At 37.3% G+C, this 25,446-nt stretch overlaps 1 protein-coding gene across 1 annotated transcript in view; it reads right to left on the reverse strand.

Annotated features, from left to right (window-relative positions):
- The window catches only part of LOC124796447 (laminin subunit alpha), a 380,942-nt gene that overhangs the window by 34,544 nt on the left and 320,952 nt on the right, over positions 1 to 25,446 (reverse strand). Inside the window, exons 45-49 of the mRNA XM_047260652.1 lie at positions 20,677 to 20,958; positions 16,451 to 16,664; positions 13,628 to 13,960; positions 2,207 to 2,526; positions 1,323 to 1,567 (exon numbers count right to left, since the gene is read on the reverse strand). Of these exons, the coding sequence (XP_047116608.1) occupies positions 1,323 to 1,567; positions 2,207 to 2,526; positions 13,628 to 13,960; positions 16,451 to 16,664; positions 20,677 to 20,958 (1,394 nt within the window). The remainder of the gene's footprint in view (positions 1 to 1,322; positions 1,568 to 2,206; positions 2,527 to 13,627; positions 13,961 to 16,450; positions 16,665 to 20,676; positions 20,959 to 25,446) is intronic.

Here is a 25,446-nt window from a genome sequence, read left to right on the forward strand (position 1 = left end):
TGGACAGTGTCTTGAACATCAACAGTGTCTTGAACATCAGCAAAAGCAAAACAAGGATAATGGAATGTAGTCAAATTAAATCGGGTGATGCTGAGGGAATTAGATTAGGAAATGAGACACTTAAAGTAGTATAGGAGTTTTGCTATTTAGGGAGTAAAAGAAACTGATGATGGTCGAAGTAGAGAGGATATAAAATGTAGACTGGCAATGGCAAGGAAATCATTTCTGAAGAAGAAAAATTTGTTAACATCGAGTATAGATTTAAGTGTCAGGAAGTCGTTTCTGAAATTATTTGTATGGAGTGTAGCCATGTATGGAAGTGAAACATGGACGATAAATAGTTCGGACAGGAGGAGAATAGAAGCTTTCGAAATGTGGTGCTACAGAAGAATGCTGAAGATTAGATGGGTAGATCACATAACTAATGAGGAGGTATTGAATAGAATTGGGGAGAAGAGGAGTTTGTGGCACAACTTGACGAGAAGAAGGGACCGGTTGGTAGGACATGTTCTGAGGCATCAAGGGATCACAAATTTAGCATTGGAGGGCAGCGTGGAGGGTAAAAATCGTAGAGGGAGACCAAGGGATGAATACACTAAGCAGATTCAGAAGGATGTAGGTTGCAGTAGGTACTGGGAGATGAAGAAGCTTGCACAGGATAGAGTAGCATGGAGAGCTGCATCAAACCAGTCTCAGGACTGAAGACCACAACAACAACAACTGAAGTGTTATTGTCACTGAAATCAGTGACAATTGGACAAGATGAATCTGTTTAGGGAGTAACTTGATTGAACTACAACAGTATGATCTTCTTTAACACACTACTGTAGGACAGTCTTAACTGTATACGTGTGAACTGTTTATTTTGTGCTCCAATAGAATACTTAACTTTGCCTCTGTAAACAGGCGGGTGCTAATTCTGGATAGATGCACTCAATATTTTTTGTAGTAGATAAACTGGTCAGCATTACTGTTATTCATGATGTGCAAAAAATAAAAGTGTAAATTTTTGAATGAAAACCATTCCACACTTTTGTAGACTTTCAGTTTTGAGGTGATCAAGATTGGTGCTACTGAGGATGAGACTACAAAATCCAGGTGCGTTCTGTCACAAACATAGACAGTGGTTTTAACATCACATTACCTTGAAACGGACAAACTGTGGTTACTCCAAAGAAAATAAGCGGTCTGACCACAGGAACTGTACTGAACTCTTAAGACAAAAATGAAAGCTGCATATAACAAAGATTTTTATGGAACAAATATGTATAACAGTATATTTTCTTTACTAAAATAATTTTTGCATTTCTTCCTTCACTTACCTGGAATTCTTACAGGTGGCTGTACTACCTGGTCAGCTGCCTGACATTTTCCAAGAATTACCCCAGAATGCTCTTTAGCATTGGCAAAATTAATAAACACTCCATTAACAACTGCATCTCCCAAGCAGCCAATAAACGGCTTAACAGAAGCTGCTGCACCAATTGCAGGTTCAAAATCAGGAGGTAATCCTCCAAAAAACAAAGTGCCATACATGAAATGGAGTGCTGCAGGTGCTGTGTCCGTTCTGAAAACACATTAGAAATCGTTTTAATACAGATAAGTCTGAAATATCTTTAAAATTTATGTTGGAGCTGTATTCAGGCCTAGAATTAGGTCTAATTTAGCTACGTCCTACTGAAAATCTTAGCCTGACTCAACAGAATGATTACTTCATCAAAAGGAAAAGTTCTGATTCTCCTATATTCCAAATTCTATGTATTAAAGAACCAATCTATGAGAAAGATAACATTTCACCGTGCAGAAAAAGTGTTACACAGTACAAAGGCATCTAAAGCAAATTTGAATATTATAGCTCAGCTTTCAAACTTTTCTTCCTCTTTAGAGAACACACTCATGAAAACATACAACCTTTTGACTCTTACCTACATGTATGCTGCTTGGGGTGGGGGGCATAGAAAAGAGGAAAGCTGTGTGCCTGATGAGTAAGGGAATGAGTATAAAGAGATTGGTATCTAGGCCAAGTACAGTGAGATACAAAGGGAAGCACAAAGCTGTGAAGATGGGAACTCAGGATGAGGGGGAGAAAGGACAGATGACTTGGAAGGCAAAATGTTGTAGGTGTGATTTTACAAATAGTGAGCCAACTGCAATAGCATACTCAATGCAGATTTCAGAGAATTAAAAATGATCATCCAATACTTACGTGAAAGTGTCAAAGTCATCTACATCCAAGTGTAGCGCACTACTGTCATGGGTTGCAGTAACAACATGCCATTGGTTATCATTGTACTGTGTAGACTGGCTACTATGTAACTGTTCTCGTTGACTGCTGAAAACCAAACGACCATCCTGTAGTGACAAGGATGCAACATTGTTTTGACTTTGATCTGTTCCATAGAACAACAGACCATCACTGACTTCTGTCTTGAACCTGAGACTCAATTGCAGTTGGTTTGTGGAAGATGCATTGGGCCACTTTATATATCCTGGACTTCTATCACTGAATGAAATTAGACTTGCAACCTATAAGGAAAGAACAGAACTGTATTAATATCTAAATTTGTTTATTATTTTTTTCCATGCATGAGCAAACATTCAGACATATTCAAACAATGTGCTTTTTCTAACTATGACACTTATTGAAGAAGACGACAGCTTGGACTTACCCAAGTACTCTGATTACTTTTTTTTTGGAGAGAATAACTCCAGAACTTTAAGGACCTGAAGATATGTAGTAAGGTTGGAAGAGGAATGAAATAAGATGAAATCAGATATGGTATAGTAATCATAAGAGTGGTAAAAAAATTAAAATCAAATAAAACTGAAATCAGGACATATTCCACAATACATGGATATAATTCAGTTGTAGGCTTCACTCCAGACAGAAAAATTGAAGACCATATTATGATATTGATGGAAACCCAGACAAAACAGTAAGATTAATTTCATAAATAACAAAAAGATATTCCTTGCAAATCCTTCAAGTCAGTGCATCAATGGGTTCACAACATTATGAGGAGGTAGAAGACTTCTACAAAGACAATGGAAATTGATAAATGACAACAAGATGATAACAGGAGATTTTAATGCAAAGTAAAACAAAAAATAAAGAAGGATTCTTCTGTGGGAAACTCTGGGGTATCAGAAATGACAGAGGTGGTATGTTAACAGACACATTCAACACCCTACAATATTATGAAATACAGCTTTAGAATTTTCCTTTGTGTGAGACATCAGGTGCCAGATTCATGTACTGATTTGAAAATTTATATTTGCATATTTTACTGTTTGCATTGCTTTTGCATAATCTATCACTGATTTTATCAATACTCATTTGTATTGTGAAATTGCAAACATTCGCAAATGCCATGGTAAACTCGTACTGTTATTGTCAACTGTAGGCTTAAACTTCTTTGTGCTCTTTTAAAATTTTGAAGAATAGTAGGCCTATTTTTATTAAAAACAATCATTTTCTAATTTCATTGTATAATTACAAGAGAATAAGTTGTTTTTGAGAACTTTCGGATGCTAATAAAACTACATTTTTGTAAGTTACCCGTAACCTGTCCTGGAAATCTTATTTCATAGCAAGTCAGCATTAGTGATTCACAGTCACTGCCGATGAATAGATCATCCTAGATTTCATTGCATATCAATGCAAATTAACATGCATTTTTGAGAATTTGCTGAAGTTACTGTTGTCCTGTGCATGATTTAATTTATAGTAAATAGGTATCTGTGATTTAGATATTGTAACAGATACTGTACGTAACATATTGTGTTACATCTAGCTTTCCCTTAAAGAAGAGTATGTATTATCCACATTTATCATAAATTAATTCTGTTTTCGAGGTTGCTAACAACCATAATTAACCTCAAAGTTTCAGGAAACTAATAATTTTTACCACAGGTTTTTTCTTGCCTTAATAGAAACCTCGTTTTGTGCATTTGCTTCAATTCTTACAGGGAATTAGTAATTTTGTAGCACAGCAAATTAAAAGATAATCAGCAGGCTTAGTTCAATACACTGCACCAGTTAAAATGTAGTCCCCTGTGAATGCTGTTCTTGAACACATGATGAGTTGGTTGACATTCGTAAGCAGCTGCAAATTGCTCTGACTACTGTCAAACAATTGGCAGCTGCTGTGAATCAGCGAGGTAAAAGAGCTTCCAAGAGTCGTGTACCTGTGGTACAGGTATTCAAGGTACACCAAATACTATCTTCTCCTGCGCATCCTGTCATCTCTCATTTGCAGCAAAGGGCCAGAGTCTGAAGTGCTCCTGAAGAGCAGCAAAGCTCACATACTACTACATACAGAAAGCTGGTTGAAACCTGAAACTGATGGAAGTGAGATTTTTGGGGAAATTTTAATTGTATATCAAAAAGAAAAGGCTAATGGGAAATGGAGGTGGTGTATTTGCCACAGCAGACAAGAAACTTGAATCCACTGAGAAGCTGTATGTGAGATTGTTGGGGCAAAACTCAGTATGAGAGGTGGGCACAAAATAGTAACTGGATCCTTCTATCACCCACCAGACTCATCTCCTGTTGTAACCAAAAACTTTACACAAAATCTCAGTTTACTTGTACATAAGTTCCCCAATCATAGCATAATCACTGGTGGAGACTTTAACCATCCAGCAATCAATTGAGAAAATTACAGTTTTGTTAGTGGTGGGCATGATAAGACATCTTGTGAAACATTACTTAATGCTTTCTCTGAAAGTTACTTTGAACAGATAGTTCAGAACGCCATCCACTATAGAAATATATTGGATCTAATGGCAACAAATAGACATGACCTCTTTGAGGATGGTCACATCAAAACTTGTATCAGCGACCAAAATGCAGTTGTGGCAACAATGATTACCAAAGTACAAAGGGCAACTAAAACAAGCAGAAAGATATATATGTACAGTAAACTACATAAGAAGTCAGCAGTGTCATATCTCAACGAGGAACTTGAAACTCTCAGCACAGGGCAGGAGCATGTAGAGTAACCACAGCTCCAGGTTAAAAGAATAATTAACCATGCACTGGATTTATATGTAGAACAGTTCATAATCGGAAGGACCCTCCATGGCACACAGTCACTATAAAGAAACTTCCAGAATAACACACAATTGTACAATAGATGTAAAACACAGCATACGACTATAGAGAAAGAGATGCTGAAAAAAATATGCTTGGCTGTCAAAGAGAGCAATGCATGAAACCTTCAATGACTACCACAGCAGAATGTTGTCAAATGATCTTTCACAAAACCCACAGAAATTCTGTTCATATGTAGAGGCTGTTAGTAGTACTAAAGTTAGCATCCAGTCTCTAATGACGGAGACAGAAACTGAAATTGTGGGAGAACTGCCCCAATTTAATCCTCATACCACTTACAATGTCAGTGACATCAGTATTAGCGTCAGTGGCATTGAGAAAATGATAAAATCGTTAAAATTGAACAAAGCTCCACGGCCCAATGGAATCCCTATCAGATTCTATACTGGGTTTGCAGCTGAGTTATCCCCTCTTCTAACTACACTTTATTGTAGATCCCTTGAACAAAATACCACGCCCAGTACCTGGAAGGAAGCATAGGTCACACTCATTTACAAGAAAGACAGTAAAAATGATCCACAAAACTACCACCCAGTACTCTTGACATTGATTTAAACAATGGAAAATCCAGGATGGAATGTAAAAATATTATGAAAAGCTTCAGTAGCCAGAGACTGTGGTCATGTTTGTGTGAATCACGTTTGCGTGTGTGTGTGTGTGTGTGTGTGTGTGTGTGTGTGTGTGTGTGTACGAGTTGTGATTGGAAAGTTTTAAGAATGGGCTTGTAATTGTACAACGGTGGTACTTACATGCTACTGTGATGCATCTCCTTCAAAATAGTCTCCTCCTGACTGAACACACCAACTCCTATGGTGTTTCCATTTTTGGAAACATTCCTGGAATTTTTTTTTCTGAAGTGTGTTAAGTACGCTCTCTGTATTTGCCTCGATGTCTTCAATTGAGTCAAATCGCTTCCCTTTCACTGAAAATTTCAGTTTAGGAAACAGGTAGAAGCCTGCAGGAGCCAAATCAGGGGAATATGGTGGTTGTGGAAGCACAGGGATTTTGAATTTGGTCAAAAATTCAATGATAGAGAAGGCATGATGAGCTGGAGCGTTACCATGGTGTAGCACCCAACACCTGTCTTTCCACAATGCAGGCCTTTTCTACCACACCTTTTCACACAAACGCTCAAGGACACATTTGTAGTAATCCTGGTTAATTGTCTGTCCTCCATGGGTAAACTCGTGATGCACAATACCAGTAGAATCGAAAAATATCACCAACATTTTCCTCACCTTCAACCGACTTTGCTGTGCTTTTTTTGGTTGGTGAACCTGGAGTCTTCCACTGCCAAGACTGCACTTTGGTTTCAGGATCATATTCATATACCCAAGATTTGTCACCTGTAATTGCCCTATTTAACAAATCTGAGTCATTTTTAGTCCAATTAATCAGTTGTTGACACACCTCAAGTCAGTATTGTCTCTGGTCACTTCACAACACTTTTGGAATGAATTTTGCGGACACTCAATGCATGTTCAGATCTTCAGTTAAAATTGACTGAACTGCATAGAAACTTAAATTAAGTTCATCAGCCATCTCCCTAATTGTCTAAGTCTATGATCAGAGCACACTAAGTCACGAACTTTCACAACATTTTCATTCGTTTTTGAGGTGGAAGGATGACCGGACCATGGTTCATCTTTAAATGATTCATGGCCATTTTTAAATCTGTTGAACCAAACAAAAACATTTGACTGGCTCATACAATTATCTCCCAAAGATATGTTTAACAGTTTGTAAGTCTCAGAAGCTGATTTCCTGGTTTTAAAACAAAATTTCACACAAACTGATTGCTCATTTTTACGTCCATTTTCACACAGAGAGGACAACAAACCCTAACAGACCTGAACTCAACCAGCTGCCACAATTAACTGAATAAAGGAAATGCAGTTTCCTGTCAGAGGGCGTTCAAGGACAAGGCAATGACTTACTCCCCACCCTCCGTGTACCTGCCCACTAAACCAGTAAGTAGTAGCGGAGCCATTCTTAAAATTTTCCAATCACATCTCCTATATTGTCTATTTTTAACAATGGCCTTGTTGGCTGAAAGCTCCCTTTCTGACAGTCTTTTTGTTGTGCCTATTTGTGGCTCAGAATCTTCAGTGTATGGTGAGTAGCAACTATTCTTGACAATGATTTGTTGAACAATCTTAGCACATATTCTAAGCTCAGACATACCTCAGTATACTGAGGTATCTTGACCAGAATGACCTCCTGCACATCAACCAGCATGAATTCTGAAAACATCAATCATGTGAAACTCAACACACACTATTCCCACATGACATACTGAAAGCTTTGAATCAAGGCAGTCAGGTAGATACAGTATTTCCTGTTTAGCAAAAAGCACTTGACTCAGTACCACACCTAAGCTTATTGTCAAAAGTTCGATTGTAAGAGGTACCAAGTGAAATTTGTGACTGGATTGAGGAAGGGGTATCAAGTGAAATTTGTGACTGGGTTGAGGACTATTTGGTAGGAAGAACCCAATATGTTATTTTGGATGGAGAATCATTGCCAGATGTGAGAGCTAACTGCGGGTGAGCCCCATGGAAGTGTGTTGGGACCCTTGCTATTCCCATTGTATATTAATGACCTTGCAGATAATATTAATAATAACCTCAGACTTTTTGCAGATGATGCAGTTATCTACAATTAAGCACTGTCTGAAAGAAGTTGCATAAATATTCAGCAAGATCATGGTAAGATTTCAAAGTGGTGTAAAGATTGGCAACTTGTCTTAAATGTTCAGAAATATAAAATTTTGCACTTCACAGAATGAAAAAATGTAATATCCTACAACTATAATATCCACAAGACATAGTTGTAATCAGCCAACTCTTACAAACACCTGGGTGTAACACTTATGAAATGGCATGATTGCATAAGCTCAGTTGTGGGTAATAACATAAGCTCAGTTGTGGGTAACACAGATGGTAGACTTCAGTTTATCAGTAAAACATGCAATCAGTGTACAAAGGTGATTGCTTACAAATCACTCATGCAACCCAGTCTAGGATATTGCTTACGTCTGTGGGATCCACACCAAATAGGAGCAACAGGGAATTTTGAGCAGACACACAGAAGGACAGCACGAATGGTCACAGCTTTGTTTGACCCATGAAAGAGTGTCACAGAGATGCTGAAGAAACAGAATTGGCAGACTCTTGAACACAGTTGTAAACTATTCTGAGAAAGCCAATTAACAAAATTTCAGGAACTGGCTTTAAATGATGATTCTGCAAATACACTACAACTGCCTACGTATCACTCACAAGTGTATCATGAGGACAAGATTAGAATGATTACAGAATGCACAGAGGCATGCAAATTATGAGTTTTCCCAAACTCCATATGTGAATGGAATGGGAAGAAACTCTAATAACTGGTACTACGGGACATACCCTCTGCCATGCACTGCATGGTGGTTTCCTGAGTATAGATGTAGATAGTCCTCTTTGGTATGAATCCCATATACTTGAGCAATATTCTAGAATCAATCAGAGATGCAGCCTGCTTTTCCATTATTAGAAAAAAAGGAAGAGCACTGGAAGTGACAAGTCATTCTGGTTTCTAGCACTTTGTATCCCTAAAAATTGTTATACTCTTTATGTGTACAATGTGACTGATTCCAATTGTGACTCACATATGCTGCAGTCATAAGATACTAAATTTGTTAATTTTGCAAAGTGCATAGTTTTATATTTCTGAACTTTTAAAGCAAGTTATCAATCTTTGCACAACAATGAAACCTTAACATGATCTGACTGACTATTTGTGCAACTGGATAAGTATTAACATTGTACTGTCATGTCAATACTTCAGTTCTTTGAAAAATCTACATGTTACATTTGTATTTTCAATAGTAGTTGATGTACCTTCACTCATGACATGCACAATTTCAGAGATAGTGCATCCATACAGTCACAGGCCTGCTTATAGAGACCACCTGGGTCGGCCCCTGGCATGCTCTATTGAGCCACCAAAGAAACAGCATTATTTAAGTGCTCACAATTGAGTGATCAGCCTATTCTGTAACCTGTATTACTATGGTCCAGTCAATGTATTCAGTGTTATGCACAACTGGTCATTCATTGCATCTTACATGTTTCTCTCTAAAGTACTACGTTCCATTTACTGCATTTGTTCTTGCTACAGCGGTAGTCCTGTAGCAATAGTAGTGTAATTTCCATTTATTTCATGGGTGAATGTCTTTACATTTAGCATACCACATCAGTTGGGTGACCAGAGACAGAGAGAAACAAGTTACTCTTACAATACCAAGCAACAGCAGCTGCTTAACATTTTTAAATTACTTTTTTACATAATGCTGCCAGCTTTCAAATAGAGAATCTCTAAATTTTTCTATAATAATCATTCAGTAGGCCTCTCACACCTCATGTTTGGGTCATCTTACTTTCTCACTAATAGAAGCCTAACAGAGAACTCAAACATATGAAATATATCACACAAGATATGAGTAAGCACAATACTTCCTCAGTTTTCTCCAAATACACTGCTTTTCCATTATTAGAAAAAAAGGAAGAGCACTGGAAGTGACAAGTCATTCTGGTTTCTAGCAAACAGAGCTGCAGTGTGACAAAATGGGATGGACCTTAACAGAAAAGTGCTACATTTCATCAAGTTGCTGAACTTTTTTACAAATGAAACTTTGTTACACATAAAAATGTTGATCAGTGAGCATTTTTAAAAGTATGATCAAGATTATTAATATTTTATGAATTTTTACAGCAATCATGCTTGAATATATCTAAAAAAAGCCAAGCATACACCACTCAACTTACAAATACAGATCAAGAAAATAATCTCACAGGAGATAAAATCTTTCTGCATTCACACGCACACACACACACACACACACACACACACACACACACACACACACACACACACACCAGGGAAACACAGTTACTATTTTGTAACAATTTTATCCTGGTCTCACAATGTGAGCACCTCTTCCATCCTGGTCTGTTGATGAATTACAATGTAAAGTATTCAGTTCATCTGATGAAGAGTCACTATAAGATCAAAACCTGTCATGATACTATTTACATAAATTCTTGTTTCATACATGTATATTGATGCTACTGTTAATATGTTCAGGGACTAAACATATTAATAGTAACATCACTAAACATGTATGAAACATTTATGTAAAAAGTAATCATGCTGCATTGTTAAATAGAGATATCCATAGCTATAACACAAGAAATAAAAATGATTATCATACTGAAGAAAATTGGTGGTTCAAATTAACTGACAATGAGCCTTTAAAAGCAGGATGTTGTCTATACAACAATTTGCCAAACTGTAGAAAAATAATAGAAAACTTGCATTTTCAAAAATAAACCAAACATTACAAAAATGTTCAGATGTGCGTCAATTCTTAAGGGCCGAACTGCTGAGGTCATCGGTCCCTAGACTTCCACACTATTTAAAATAGCTTAAACTAACTGATGCTAAGAACAACACATACACCCATGCCCGAGGGAGGACTCATACCTCCGGCAGGAGGGGCCGTGCAATCTCTGACATGGCGCCTCAAATCACGCGGCCACTCCGTGTGGCTAAAAAATTTCAGTCATCCATAAGGTGTTAAAGAATACTTTGAAGGTCTTTTTAAAGATTGTTGTATTTTAGAGGCTAGTTTTGAAGAAATCATTCATTTTACTGATACACTAGACTCTCATTAATCCGGCCCTCAGTAGTCCGGCCTCTCAGTAATCTGGCGCACATCCAAAAACAAGAGCACAATGAATTATCGTGCAGAACAATGCTTACTTAAACAATTTTTTATATATTGTATATGAAATTGTAGCTTTCTTTACAGTTCAGAATCATGTCTTCTAAAAGGAGACTGGTTATGTTAGACCTCAAGCAGAAACTTGAAATTTTAGGTAAGTTAAATCGAGGTTCTACGCAGAAAGCCATTGCTGCCAAGTTCAATGTTGGACAAGCAACTATTTATGACATCAAAAAGAAAGAATATGTTATTCGACAGTACTCAACACAAATGGATAATGAGTTGGGAAAATGGAAGGTTATGCTAAAGAGTGAGAATGAAGAACTGGACGTAGCTGTTTATATATGGTTCATACAACAACGCAGTAAAGGAATTCCAGTCAGTGGCCCAATTATAAAGGAAAAAGCAAACAACTTGGCGGTAGTAACTTGTTTGCAGCAAGTGAAGGTTGGTTATCAAACTGGAAAAAACTACATGGCATTTGGCAGCTGACAGTCATCAAGGAAAGTCACTCAACTAATGATAAGGATGCTGAAGAGTTTGTAAGCATGATACGGAAGATAATAAAGGAAGAAGATTTAACTGCTGATGCCTAGTATAATGCTGATGAAACAGGACTCTTTTACAAGACACTTCCTTCAAAAACATTGACTGCCAAGAATGAGAAGGAAGCTCGTGGTTACAAGCAGCAGAAACAGCATGTAACATTAATTGTGTGCTGTAATGTAAATGGGAGTCATAAACTTCTGCTTATAGTGATTGGAAAATCCCAGCATCCACGTTGTTTTCAACACACTGACTGCACTCTAACAGTGCAGTATTGCAATCAAAAGAAAGCGTGAATGGACCGCCAAATATTCTCTCAGTGGTTCCATGAAATGTTTGTATCAGCAGTGAGAAGAGAGCTAAAGAAGAAAAAGCTTTCACTAAAAGCTATCCTTTTAATTGACAATGCTCCCAGTCATCCTTCAGATGTTTCTCTAAAGTCCGATGGTATACAAGCACTCTTTCTGCCACACAATGTGACAGCCTTAATTCAGCCCATGGATCAGGGAATTTTGGAATCAAATAAACATCATTATCAACATTCATTTCTCATCTCCTTGCTGAACAGAAGTGAAAACCACTCTATCGAGATTATGCTGAAAGCATGGAAAGCAATTAACATATGTGATGTTGTTTTCCAAGTGGCAGAAGCATAAAGTGAAGAGCGCTACCATAAATGAAGAGCTGGAGAAAATTGTGGCCATCTATTGATGCCAAGCTGGATCTAGTAGTGAGTGACAATGATGAGCCAGTCAATTCGGAATTATCAATTACTTTATACACTGACATGTTCCACAACCTTCCAGCAGGAGAAGAAATTAATGATGAAGATGTCACTAAGTGGGTGAATGAGGAAAACTGTGATACGGACCAGACTTTAACAGATGAAGAAATAATCAAAAGCGTGCAAGAAAGTAATGATGAAAGTGATGAAGAAGAGGACACAGGAGGTGAGAGCATGAAGATTTCTCACATTTTTGGTGTTGAAGCTGCCAAGGTCTTTCTGGAGTACATTATGCAACAACCAGATACATGCAGTACTGATGTAATGCTTGTAAAGCGGTTGGTTGATAAAGCATGCCACCATCATGTATCATCATTGTGACAGTTAAAAATTAGGGACATTAAAGCGGTTGGTTGATAAAGCATGCCACCATCATGTATCATCATTGTGACAGTTAAAAATTAGGGACATATTTTATAGTGAGAGATACAACTGTATAATTATGTACAGTATAACTCAAGGACTAAGTTTTCTTTAAAAATTAATGTATTTTTGGATTTAATAAAGTATAGCCTCTACATTTTAAAATTGTATCTTTCGATTTAATAAAGTACCGTACACTATATCCCCTATGTTTTGAAAATAAATAAAAAGCAAAATAAATGAATAAAATAAATTTCAGACACTCAATAATACTGCACTTCCTCTAATCCGGCACCCATATGTGCCAGGAATGGCCAGATTAGTGACACTCTAGTGTATATGCATGTAGCTGTATAATTTTGAAACTTGTAATTTTTCAAATGTCATATAAACCTGACATGCCCAATACCATTTTACAGAATGGCCTGTGCTCATAAGTAAATAAGTTTGTGTGGTCTGAGGCAGAAAAAGAGAGAAAAGGTTTCTAAGTTCAATTGAGCCATCTCGTTGTATTACAATAACAAAAATTCCAGGACGAAAACACTTAACAATAATGAGGTGAGAAAATCAGTCACCTGAATCTAACCTATGGATGATACACAGACATGCATAACAGTACAGAGACATCACTGATGTTGAAGCTAATGCATTGTCGATGTGTTTTGGTATCTGTGGGGCTGTGTATGCAAACAAGTGTACTTAAACTGGAAAAAGAGCAATGGTTTGAAAGTCACAATCATCTCGGTTCTGTTACATACATCTGTTTGTACAACTGTCATTACTATTGCCTTCATTGCTGCAATTGTGTTTGTATTCCTCTCCTTTTTAATTATTTGATATTGCAGTATCTTGGCAACAAGTGAGCTATGAGAGATCTCTCTTTGGTTTTCATCTGTAAATTATATCATGTGTAATGCCATTCAAAATGTTGATAAGTTGTGTGTGTGTTTTCATTCCACAAACTTATGTATCAGACCATTTTCTGTAACTGTGAAACAAATACACTGAGTCTCATAAATCATGCCGGATATGAGTTTTAGATAATTACCCGAGCAGGACACCCAGCAGTAACTCCAAATGCACCTGTATTTTGGCTGAGATCAACAGGTGTCCCTTCAATTTGGACATGATCTATACATCCATCAAAGTCAACATTTGTGACAGATACAATATTATGTTCTCCTGGATAGCCTCCAAAGTATAAGTTGTCCCAAAACTTCAGATCCTTTGCTTTCTCTGGTGCTTTGCCCTGGAATATCTTCTCTCCGTCTACCTTCAGAACACCATCCTGGTGGTAACGTATTGCACCAACAGTGTGCCAGTTTCCATCATTGTACGTTTTTGGTGACTCTATGCTGAGTAGGCCAGGTCCTAAATTGAACTGTAGAAACAGGTAACATAGATATACTTTTGTTCTAAGAAACACATTTAAATTGTATGTTTATTATTATCAACTGCAAAAGTGTTCAATTAATGAAAACCATACAGTATATGTCATAGACAAAACTTCTTATATGCTAAATTAAATTTATACTTATACCATAAAAATTAGATATTGATCATTTGTAAACTGTGAATAGAAGGTAATGTGTTTAAACTCTACTTCTTCTTCCTTTTCCCCCTTGGAACATAAACATCATTCCAAAAATAAAATGAAGAAATAATGACATTGTCAAGTTTTAAAAACAACAAAGAAACTACAATGCTTTGAGAAGGGGCTCAGTTCTCTCTTTAGGTGAGATATCCTGTACCTCCACATTCATGCAACATGCAGTGCCTCATCATAAGTTACATCCAAAAAACTAACTATCCTGGCATTTCATTTATAAATTGGTGGAGTTGTACAATTGGGGCCTACTGATATTTAACTCTCAAATTTATATTGGTAGAAATAAGAATGTACAGCAAATGTTTTAACCACTGTTTACAGACTGTTACTGCCAAGATATCTACAACCATGTGTTTGGTAGCCTGAAGAACATTCCTGGCAATTAATCATTTGAACCAGACCTGATGTCACAGCTCAACATATATTACTCACCAGTGGCACTCTTTGTAAGGTGGGCACAACATATTTATGAATTCAGTATAGTATTTCTAATGAAAGTAACTGCAATATCTCTGGACAAATAGTTGGACTCTGCCAAACTGCATGAGATGCCACTGCAGTGCACTAGAAGAATTCATGAAGGATAATTTGACAGTTTGAGCTAAATGTAACTTAGCATCAGATTTTTTCCTTATAAAAAAACTGTTTTATTAGTAGCGCATTGCTGTTGGCATCAGGTCTCTATTTTTGGTGAAATTTTAGTACAAATGTTTGACATGACTCCCGTACCTGAATCAAATGATTTAGATTATGCATTTTTTAAGATTATTAGGGAAAAATGTGAAGTGCACATGAGTTTTGCTGTTAGCTGTAGCTATTCTTTAAAGACACGGTGGATAGTTCCGATCGCTTATTCACTTGCTTGCCTACATGAAAACTGCTACTAGCTGCCAGACAGCTTAGATAATGATTTCTGTACTTCGGAGGTCATGCCTCTGGTAATTGTTTAGAATTTTGCATGAATCTTGTTCAGCACTGCCTCATACTTATTGCAACAAAGTTTCATTATGTGTCACATTTATTTTCATTGTGTTTCAACAAATATATGTTTCTGCAAACAAATTTGGGAATGAGGAACTTACTCTATGACTGCACATCAGACTGCTGAATGGAACAAGAGATTCAGAAGCTAGTGTGGTAGCAAGAAAAGTGTCATGCACAAAATGAAATCCACTTCCAGCAGCAACTAGCTCTCCAACATGTTCTACAGCATGAGAACTGCCAGATTTAGCAAGATGAACATCACTAATAATGACTGGCAGTGCAGAAGCAACAGCATGCATCACCTGCCCCAGCATCTCCACCTCTAGAATTTGTATCATTTGAAGAGATTAAAGAAGATTTGTGCTCAAATATTGATTGTCCCTGACAGTATTCTGATTAGTTACTGGTAACTGACCCTCAAAGTCAGAAAGCTTTTTACATCATTTCCACTACAATTTTTCCTCTGTTGCATAAACTAGCTACTCCAACACATCCTTTATCTACGTCTTTTGAGAGAAAATGTAACCTGCTTTGTTCCCATTTCCAGATCAAAACCACTTAAATTAGACTTAAATTTCACAAAAGCACAAAAAGCACTTAGCTCACTGTAACAAACTCCAAACTCCAAGTGCTTTCACTTGCAAACAATGTCATAATTCATATGCATTTTCTTTTTCTGACATGAGTCTTTTTCTGGAGGAAAATGGAAAAATATAACAAATGAACACTGAAATAAATATATGCACATCTGAAAGAAATGCTTTCTGTGCTGAAGCAGTTGTGGCCTAAAGAAAATTACATATCAATTCTAGTGATTAGGAAAGGTACAATTTATGACTCTATATAATTCCTATTGTGTTGGTACCACTTTGTACACAATTAAAGTGAGAACAGCATGTAAAGACTACATAGTAACATAATCTCCCATGCTATGCCCTCCGAACTCTTCCATCAGTATACAATTTTTCATATATCAGATCAGTATATTGTGCTTATATTGAGTTTGTAAATACTGAGTTGACTTCATAATACTATTGCAAGCAAATAGTTTAAAAAAATGTTCCCTTTGTGAAAAGATCCCACACCAAAGAAAAGGCTAAGCAAATAAACAGTGTACCACATTTGGTAGTTTAAGTTAAAAAAAAAAAAAAAAAAACGCACGCCATCAGTGAAAATGGGGGCTGAGGGGCTACTCTAGGAATCTGTGAACAGGGTAACACATAGCTCACAGTAACCTTTTAAGAAGCTGTTCATGCTTATAAGAGGTCATGTACTTACCTGGTACAGGACACTTCCATTTCTCAGCTCTATTGACAAGAAAGATTTGCTTCCTCTGCCAACCAAAAACAAAAGACCATTTTTAGCAAATGTTTTGAAACTAAGCTGTATGTCAGACTGTTGCTTCAGGCTGTAAGACTTGCCAGCCACCTGTACATATCCACTACCATCAAATCTATATCCAGTACTTTGCTGCAGGTTCACAAGTTTGTCTCTGTAAGAAGAATCATTTTATAAACATTTATGTATTGTTCACAATTATAACACATCACAAATACTTTCAAATAATTCTGAATACAACACACACATAACATTTAATGTATATTTAGACTGGCATTCAGTTCATTTGTTAATGAGGTAAATTATATCTATCCTTGTTTTATTTTGATCTGATGATTGTTATGGCCCTTAAGAAATGATAACTACACTGTAGCAAAGAAAAATTTCAATGTATTCCACCATGATCCCATCTTGTGCCAATTAGTATCATGGGAGTTATTTCCTGTAGTCTCAACTCAAGTCCTATCATCCTGTCCCTTCTTCTTTGTAGTGTTTTCCATATGTTCCTCTTTTCATCAATTCTGTGGAGAACCTCCTTATTCCTTATCTTATTGGACAAAGTAATTTTCAACAACCTTCTACAGCACCATGCTTCAGTTTTCTTCTTTTCTCAATATTTGAAATAATAAATTAAGAAGTGAAACAAGAGCTAACTTCTTAGGCAGAAAGGATAATATTAATTAATTCACACATATAGACACAATGTTCGTAGATTCCATCAAGAAAGACAATTCTCAAGAATACAGGGAACAGTAAGGTTATAAACCAACACAATGAAATAATTCCCACAAACTACTCTTACAGAATGTGTTTACAGTTCACTAGAACTGAAGATAATCTTTAATGCTATATTTGAGATTAAAAAGACTATACAGATGAATATATAAAATAATTAACTAGAAAAACCAATATAAGTTTGTCGTACAAAGACGATAGACACGGCAGTCAAACAGCACCGACAAGTACTTGGCGGTCGCACCGTGGAAGTCGTAACGAATGTGCATGGCAGAACCAAGGAACTTCTGCAGTATTCTGTGCTGTTTTGTCACAGTGACTATTGTTAGTGACAAAAGAACAATTGAGTGAAAAAAGATTTTTAGTAACTTTTAACTTGAACTTGCTAGAGGCAAGACAGGTGAATGATTTCTGTATAAAAGAGCCGTGGTTAGCAAGCCAACACTGTTGTAAATGTAACTGCATTTCTAACATTTTAACATGTGAGGAGACTTACTTTACAGTATTTATTCATATGGAGAGTGAGATTTGTAAAAGTTTGATGTTTAAATATACATCGTTAAGTGAAGTAAAAGAAACTGTGTACGTCTACTTATTTATATAAGTAGAAAGAGTCTTGAGAAATTCCTGTTTCCAGCAATATACTGTGCAGAAGACAAAAAAAGGAGTTTGCAGCAGCAGGCTAACCAGCTAGGAAAGTTGGCTGACCATCTCAAGTAAGTTGTATCATTAAATAAGTTGAAGTTTGCACACATACTTCACCACTTCAAGTCGTCCAAAACATTAGAGTGAAAGCTAAGATAGCAGCAGGCAGCAGATGCTACTTTGCCACACTACCCATGCCTAGGAGCTAGCTTCTACCATGAAAATCTAAAATCCTTGTTTACAGAACTACTATAAGACCAGTTGTTATGTATGGTACCAAGATGTGGACTATGACTGCAAATGAGGAATGGATCCTTAACATTTTGGAGAGAAAGATTCTGCGTAAGATACATGGCCCAATATACAATCAAGAAGGTTGGCACATCTATATAAATGCAGAACTAGAACAACACTTCAAAGAACCTGACATTGTCACCACCGTTAAAATAAGAATACTGCAGTGGGTAGGACATATGGCCAGAATGGAGGAAGACAGAACATGTAAGAGGATTTTTAATGGCAACACTGGAAGCAGATGATGGAAGGGGTATCCCAGAAAGAGATGGGTGGGTGGAATTGAAGAAGATATGAAAAATCTGGGTGTCAGAGGATGGAGGCAGAAAACCATATACCTGACAGAATGACACGATATTGTGATGCAGGTCAAGGCCCTTCAAGGGCTGTAGAGCTGAGGAACAAGTAAGCAAGGAAGGAAGGAAAAGACAGACTGCTACTTTCCATAAAGATGTCACAGTAAGTTGCAGACAGATACAATTAAAAGAAACTTACACATAAACTTATGGCCACAGCTTTCATCATGAAAAGAATAACACACACGGATTCATTCACACAACAAGCAAACTTCATGGACAAATGATCGCCATCTCCGGCAGCTCAGACCAGAATGCAACTGTCTAATGGAATGGAAGCAGAAATCTGGGAGAGGTGGGAAACAGGATGTGATAGCAGTGTATGGATGCGGGAAGATTAGACTGCTAACAGGTGTAGCGTTGGGTAGTTGGGGGGCAGGAAGGTGAGGAGGCAGGTGAGAGGGAAGCAGAGCGAAAGAGGAGAGGAGTGGGAAAGCCAGGCAGGTGAAACATAATGTAAATAGATACACAAACACACACACACACACACACACAAAACCTTTTACATGAATTATTAATCTCAGGCATAGCCATAACATTATGTTTAACCATAAGTGGGGTCTGTAACTGTAATTAGAAGACACTTAATTATGTCCCCTTTTCCAAATGGATGTTACCACCATGTATTTGTTGCTGTGGAAGCTGATGTAGTGAGTTGTCTTTTGTTACAAATATTCAGTTCCTTTACAGGAGGCATTAACTATGGGAAAACATTCAGTTTCTCTTTGAGTGTGTGTTAAAATATTCTGTTTCATACAACAGTGTACAAGCACCTTGCACATGAATTATTAATCTCAGGCATAGCCATAACAGTTTAGAATTCCTAATTTTGGCGTAAATGTTTAGCCTAAATTAAGTTGTTTATAGTTGCAGGTGACAAACTGTAAAGAAAAACCATCACTGTAAAAGCGCAATACAGCAGGAAAACCACACCATGTGGTAAGAAGGTATGAATACACAATTTTACGTGCTCTTCAAAAACCTGTAATTATGATTTAGGAACTAATATTTATTTGTATTTAAAAAGTAAAGAACATTGCTTATGTTTAACAACCATAATAATAAAAAAAACACTGATGATGCTGCAACTGCAGTGAAACATGTCGAGGACAAAAAACAAAATTGTGTTTTGCTAAAGGCGGACCCCACTCAAAAACATATGTTATTGTTAAAGCAAACACAGACAAAAGAGCTTCAACATCAAGATGATTGTTGATATTTGTTGCATAGCCATTAGGTCATCGTCTAATGCATGTTTCTGTACCTAACATTTCATCCCCTAATGCTGGAGACATCATCAGAGGCTATAAAGACTCAAACATAAACAAGCTCAGCGAGTCTAACGGTTTATCCATGTCCACGCAAAGGACATATGCCAATCACTTACCACAAAAGAAGTGAAACAACATTAACGATCTACTTATACAAAACAAAAGCAATTCTCTGGGCAACATGGATAAATAGGCAGCAGCAGATAATGCACTGGGCCAGGGAAGCATCAAATTCATTTCTCCAATACTATATTTCTATCATTATTATGCTAGGATGTACAGAAAGGCCATAGAAATTCAAGCACAACAATAACTTTCATAGACAGGAAGAAGGACTGGAACTAATATGAGTTATGGCACTTAATGCTACATAAATCAAAAAGATTCAAATCTTCCACACTACAAGCTCCACAGCACAACTTAATGTGACTCCATGCTCTCAGGAAGTGGTCTGATGATGTCATCATGTGAGCATTTTGCAAGTACATACAAATAGCTTGGTTTATTGAGTTTGTTTAAGATTGCATGCAGCCTCTGATGATGAGTCCAGCATTAAAAGATGAAACCTCAGGCTAGAAACATGCCTTAGAGCAACCTATTATCCATATAACAAAAATCATCAAGGATGCAAATACCAACTGTGAAGGCCTACAGTATATGATCCAACACACTGCCCATTAAGCTTTATAATCAGGCCTGTCCAATAACAATGTGCCTAAAATTATTTGTTTGGCACACAAAAAGACAAATGAATCTAACTGCATATCTATGAAATTCAACTGGTTGCTTATGTTTTCTTATCTTATTATTAATCTGATGTGAGATCCAAAACAAGAATATTGTTTGGTAGTAAAGTTACAATCACCTTTCTTTTGCTCCACTAATTTTGTCTGCATCTATAAAATTCCAGAGAGAAACTGGAGTATCTCCAATCACAAGGCCTTCTATCTCTCCATCAAATGATGCAGTTTGTATTGCAGCCTGCATCTCAAAGTCTGCTGGATAACCACCAACAAATATTTTTGACTGCTCTTGATCAAGATTTAAGATAGAATGTGTGCCAGTGAGAACTGCTTCTTTCTCATACACTTCTTCTTGTCCACCAGGACCTTCGTGGCGTATAATTAGCTTAGCTATAAGGCCAGTCCTGAAAGCATATTGAATAAATGAAATTTCTTTCAGGTAACTGACAATGTCAAACAAAACAAAAGGTATTGATATTAAATTATGATGTACAGTAATGAAACATACCTGTAATATCAGAATGCAATACTTGTATAATTTCCTCATCAAATCTTTCCTGCAACTTCTGACTCATTTACTTAACACTAATAATATTTCAGCTACCTCATATTGTGAAGTGCAACATCAATCAATAAACTTCAAGAACAAAAAAGAATGTTAGAATTTAAGTCAATTAAAATATGTGCAATCAATTTTGGGTTATTAATTACACAACGAATGGGCACAGTGTAAGAAAAGCACTACAAAGTCACCCTCTTTATCTCGAGTAACAAGTGACATTAAAGAAAAATTAATCACTGCTAACAAAAGTTGAATTGAATTGAATTTTATTTTGCCCTGTATGATTACATGGTGTACAGTGAACATACATATAATATAGGACACGTCAAAGATTCAAAAACCTTCATTATCACATCAACACTGTAAAATTCCTTTTCCACCAGATAGTGTTTTAGATTCTTCGAAAATGTAGTGTCAAGTACATTGTCATGCAGTTTTTTAGGCAGACTTTGTGACAAAGCAAGCTGGGATATTTTTACTTCCCCTCTTGTTTTGCCATCTGCCTCCTTAAAATTCATTTTATCAATTTTGACTAATTACTATTAATATACATGATTATAATCTACATTTTCATAAAAGAGAAAGGTTGGCCCTCAGTCTTAAAGAATATACCACCAGGTCTAATATTGTGCTTAGTTGTGTGTATGTAATTGGTTTTCTAATTTATTTTGACTATTCCTAGTTAATATCTTTTGTTAGAGGGTGAAATTAGTAATTGTTTTGTAAAACGGAAACAGAAGATCTTGGAAGAAGAGTGGGAGAGGAGAAGAGAAAGAATAAAGAGGTTCTGGGAGAAGAAGAGGAAAGTGCAGTCCACAAACGGGCTACCCGTGGTGCTACAGAGGCCGTAACGCAAGAAGAAGAAGAAGAAGAAGAATTCTATTGTTGACTTAAAAACAAATATAATTTCTGCACTAATTATAAACATTTGGAGGAACAACTAATAGTATTCTTAAAGGATCTACAAGTGTTGGAACTTAAACAGTGGCAACTATTTCTTCACAACCAATACAAAAAGTTACATGTTTGCTCCTGTTACTGTATTCCAAAGTAGAACCTGTTGCCAGCAATGTGGAAGGCATAGCATACCATTAGCAGAGCCTGTTCTGTTGATGGTGTGAATGGAGTGGTCTACTGCTTGTTGAATCTCTGGAACAATTCTGAAGCAAATCCCACAAAGTGGTTCCTTCATCTTTGGAATCAAATCAAAGTCACAAGAACTTAAGTCCGGGGAGTACTTTGGATGGTACCGTACTTCCCAGTCCCATCAACCAAACAGAGCAGCCACAGCTTGTGCTGTTTGTGCCCGAATATTGTCATGCAAAATGATGGATGGGTTGCGCAGAAAGAGTCACCGCTTCTTTCGCAGAGCTGGTTGCATGTGATGCTCTGAAAATGAACAGTAATGCTGTGCACTGACAGTCTGCCATGGAGGAATGTAATGCGTTAGGATAACACCATCACAATTGTACATGAGAATTGGCATAACTTTCATCATACTGGGGTTACTTTCGACTTCGTGGTGACCCATAATGACACCATTCATTGGATTAGCATTTCAGTTTTGGCTTGTATGATGTGGCACGTCTCATCCAATGTTATGGTACAGCCTCTCCTTCGCACTCATAGCACTCTAAGTGCATATGAGCAGCGTCGTAACGCATCCATTTCTGCATTTCGGCCAAGTCATGCAGAACCCATCGTGACGCAATTTTTCGTTTCCCCAGGCGTTCCTTCAGTATGCACTAATCCAGTTTCGTGGGAGAGCTCACAAATTGTATGGCGTCGATCACTGTCCACTAATGCAAGAACAGCATGCACTTCCTCTTCATGCTAGGATGATCTGCTGAATGCATGTCTGCCACAGTTTGCCAACCTTCGTTGAAGGCTTTTACCCAAGGTGCCACAGTTCTGCGCGGCAATGCCGATTCCCCATATACCTGAAGACCTTGATGACACTGTTGTGCTGTACAACCTCTGGCACATTTAATCTTGATACAACTCCTTTGTACCTGTTTCAAAAACATAGTGACACCATTATGTTGGACTTCTCACTCAAAAGTGACTGTTTCCCTCGATTGTGTCCATGCCAGTAACGTGAGACAGGCGAGTCCATTTACTCGGAGGTAAGGTAGATATGTCAACAATATGTGCTATCAGTGACAATAGCAGATTCCATTGTATAGTGTCTCCACAGCAGTGTTACCACTATTTAAGTTCCAACCTACGTATTTGGCTCTATTTGAAAACATGTTAGCAAAGCCAGCTCTTGATTAATTCCAAAGTAATCAATAGTTTTGTCAAAAGTACTGTTTGCGTATCGATGTCTGTTAATTTCATCATTTTAACAAATAATTTGGCCGAACTCTTGCAGTAAAAGAAACTGTTAAAAAGATGCAATTTTTCAATGTATTCAGTTAATTTAACGAGTAATTTAATTATAATTTCTGTAAATTAAGCATCGAACAGTGTATAGTTTCAGTGCCTACTGTTGTGAGGATATATAAGGGCCTGGTTTTGGGTCCCAAGACAGTCAGCCCCCGGCCTAATTTCAGACAAGAAACCTGTGTTGGTTAGAACAACAACTTAACCATGAAATATGTTTCACACCAATAGGCCATTTGTTAAAGCATTGACAGCACCTGTTCAATTTATTTGAAAGACTGTGAAACGTGTGGTTAGGTTTTTAATGCTCGTAGACGTTCAACAGTGAACTATTGTAACAGTATGTGGATATGTGCCTGCAACCTGTTAATGAGGCTTATCAAAAGTTAAGCAATACTGCACTGGTTATATAACGGTGTATTATTGGAGGGTTGTGAGCAGTGAAAGTATAGAACTGCGAAATGCAAATGTGCACCCGTCGGCTACATCATTTAAAGTAGTCAGGGTTGAACTTTCCTCCCCCCTTCCCCCACCATTTTTCAGCCAGTATAGCAACACAGTACACCGACACCAAGTGCAATCAACAATGAAATAAAGCAGGTGAACATCACATACAGTGAAAGTAAAGAACAGTGAAATGCATCTGTACAACTGTCAGCTACATCATTTACGTAGTCAGTGTCAAACTTCCACCCCTCTATTTTTCAGCCAGTATAGCAACGCAGTACGCCGACACCAAGGATGAGCAACAAGATTATAAAGCAGGTAAATGTCACCCCTTAGTAATTTGATACCTGAGAACTGGGGTCCTTTTTCTAGCATCATCAGCCAGTGAAGTGTTGCATCACCACTCCATACTGCAGGTATGGTTCGAAAAGCCCATGGTATACTGTACACAGAAGCTGTTTATCTGCATACTGTGCTAGCTGCTCATTATAAATATAATGGAGCTGAGTTTCTTACACACAGAATTAAAATGTTGTTTCCATTTCAGCTTGTTATACACAGTAACACCCACAAATCTAATGGATTCTACTTCTTCTAGTCTTGTTTACCCACCTCTAAACCCATGTGCACAGCCTTCTCTTTATTTCTGAACACTGCATACATAGTCTTTTTAAGGTTTATAACAAGTCCATTTTCCAGAAGCCATTGAGTTGTGATATTTGCAGATATGTATGCTCTTCTCTCAAGCTGTGCCACAGTTTGGTCATTGTTCAGGATTGTTTTATCATCTACATGCGTTATTTTCTTCTCTTTCTCTTCAACATCTATGTCGTTAACAAACAGATTAAACAGCAAAGGCCCCATTACCGATCCCTGCGGCACTCCATACTTGATGGTTTTGGCTTCTGACTAGATATACATCCCCTTTTGATACATATTGCTTCCTCTTGCATAGGTATGATTCTATCCACTTCACTGCTTCCCGTCAAATACGATAGTTTTCTAATTTTCTTATCAGTATTTCATGGTCAGTAGTGTTGAATGCTTTGGAGAGGTCCAGAAACATTGCAGATACAACTTGTTTTTCATCTAAGGACTATATAATATATTCTGTCAGATTGGCAATTGCTGATTCTGTAGATCCACCTTTCTGAAAGCATGCTGTGATAGTATGAGAATTTTGTATTTGTCCAGATAATCAATTAATCTCTTATACATAAGAACCATGGACCTTGCCATTGGTGGGGAGGCTTGCATGCCTCAGCGATACAGATAGCCGTACCGTAGGTGCAACCACAACGGAGGGGTACCTTTTGAGAGGCCAGACAAACGTGTGGTTCCCGAAGAGGGGCAGCAGCCTTTTCAGTAGCTGCAGGGGCAACAGTCTGGATGATTGACTTATCTTGCCTTGTAAAACTAACCAAAACAGCCTTGCTGTGCTGGTACTGGGAATGGCTGAAAGCAAGGGGAAACTACAGCAGTAATTTTTCCCGAGGGC

This window comes from Schistocerca piceifrons, chromosome 4, assembly GCF_021461385.2.
Source record: "Schistocerca piceifrons isolate TAMUIC-IGC-003096 chromosome 4, iqSchPice1.1, whole genome shotgun sequence".
Classification (NCBI taxonomy): domain Eukaryota; kingdom Metazoa; phylum Arthropoda; class Insecta; order Orthoptera; family Acrididae; genus Schistocerca; species Schistocerca piceifrons.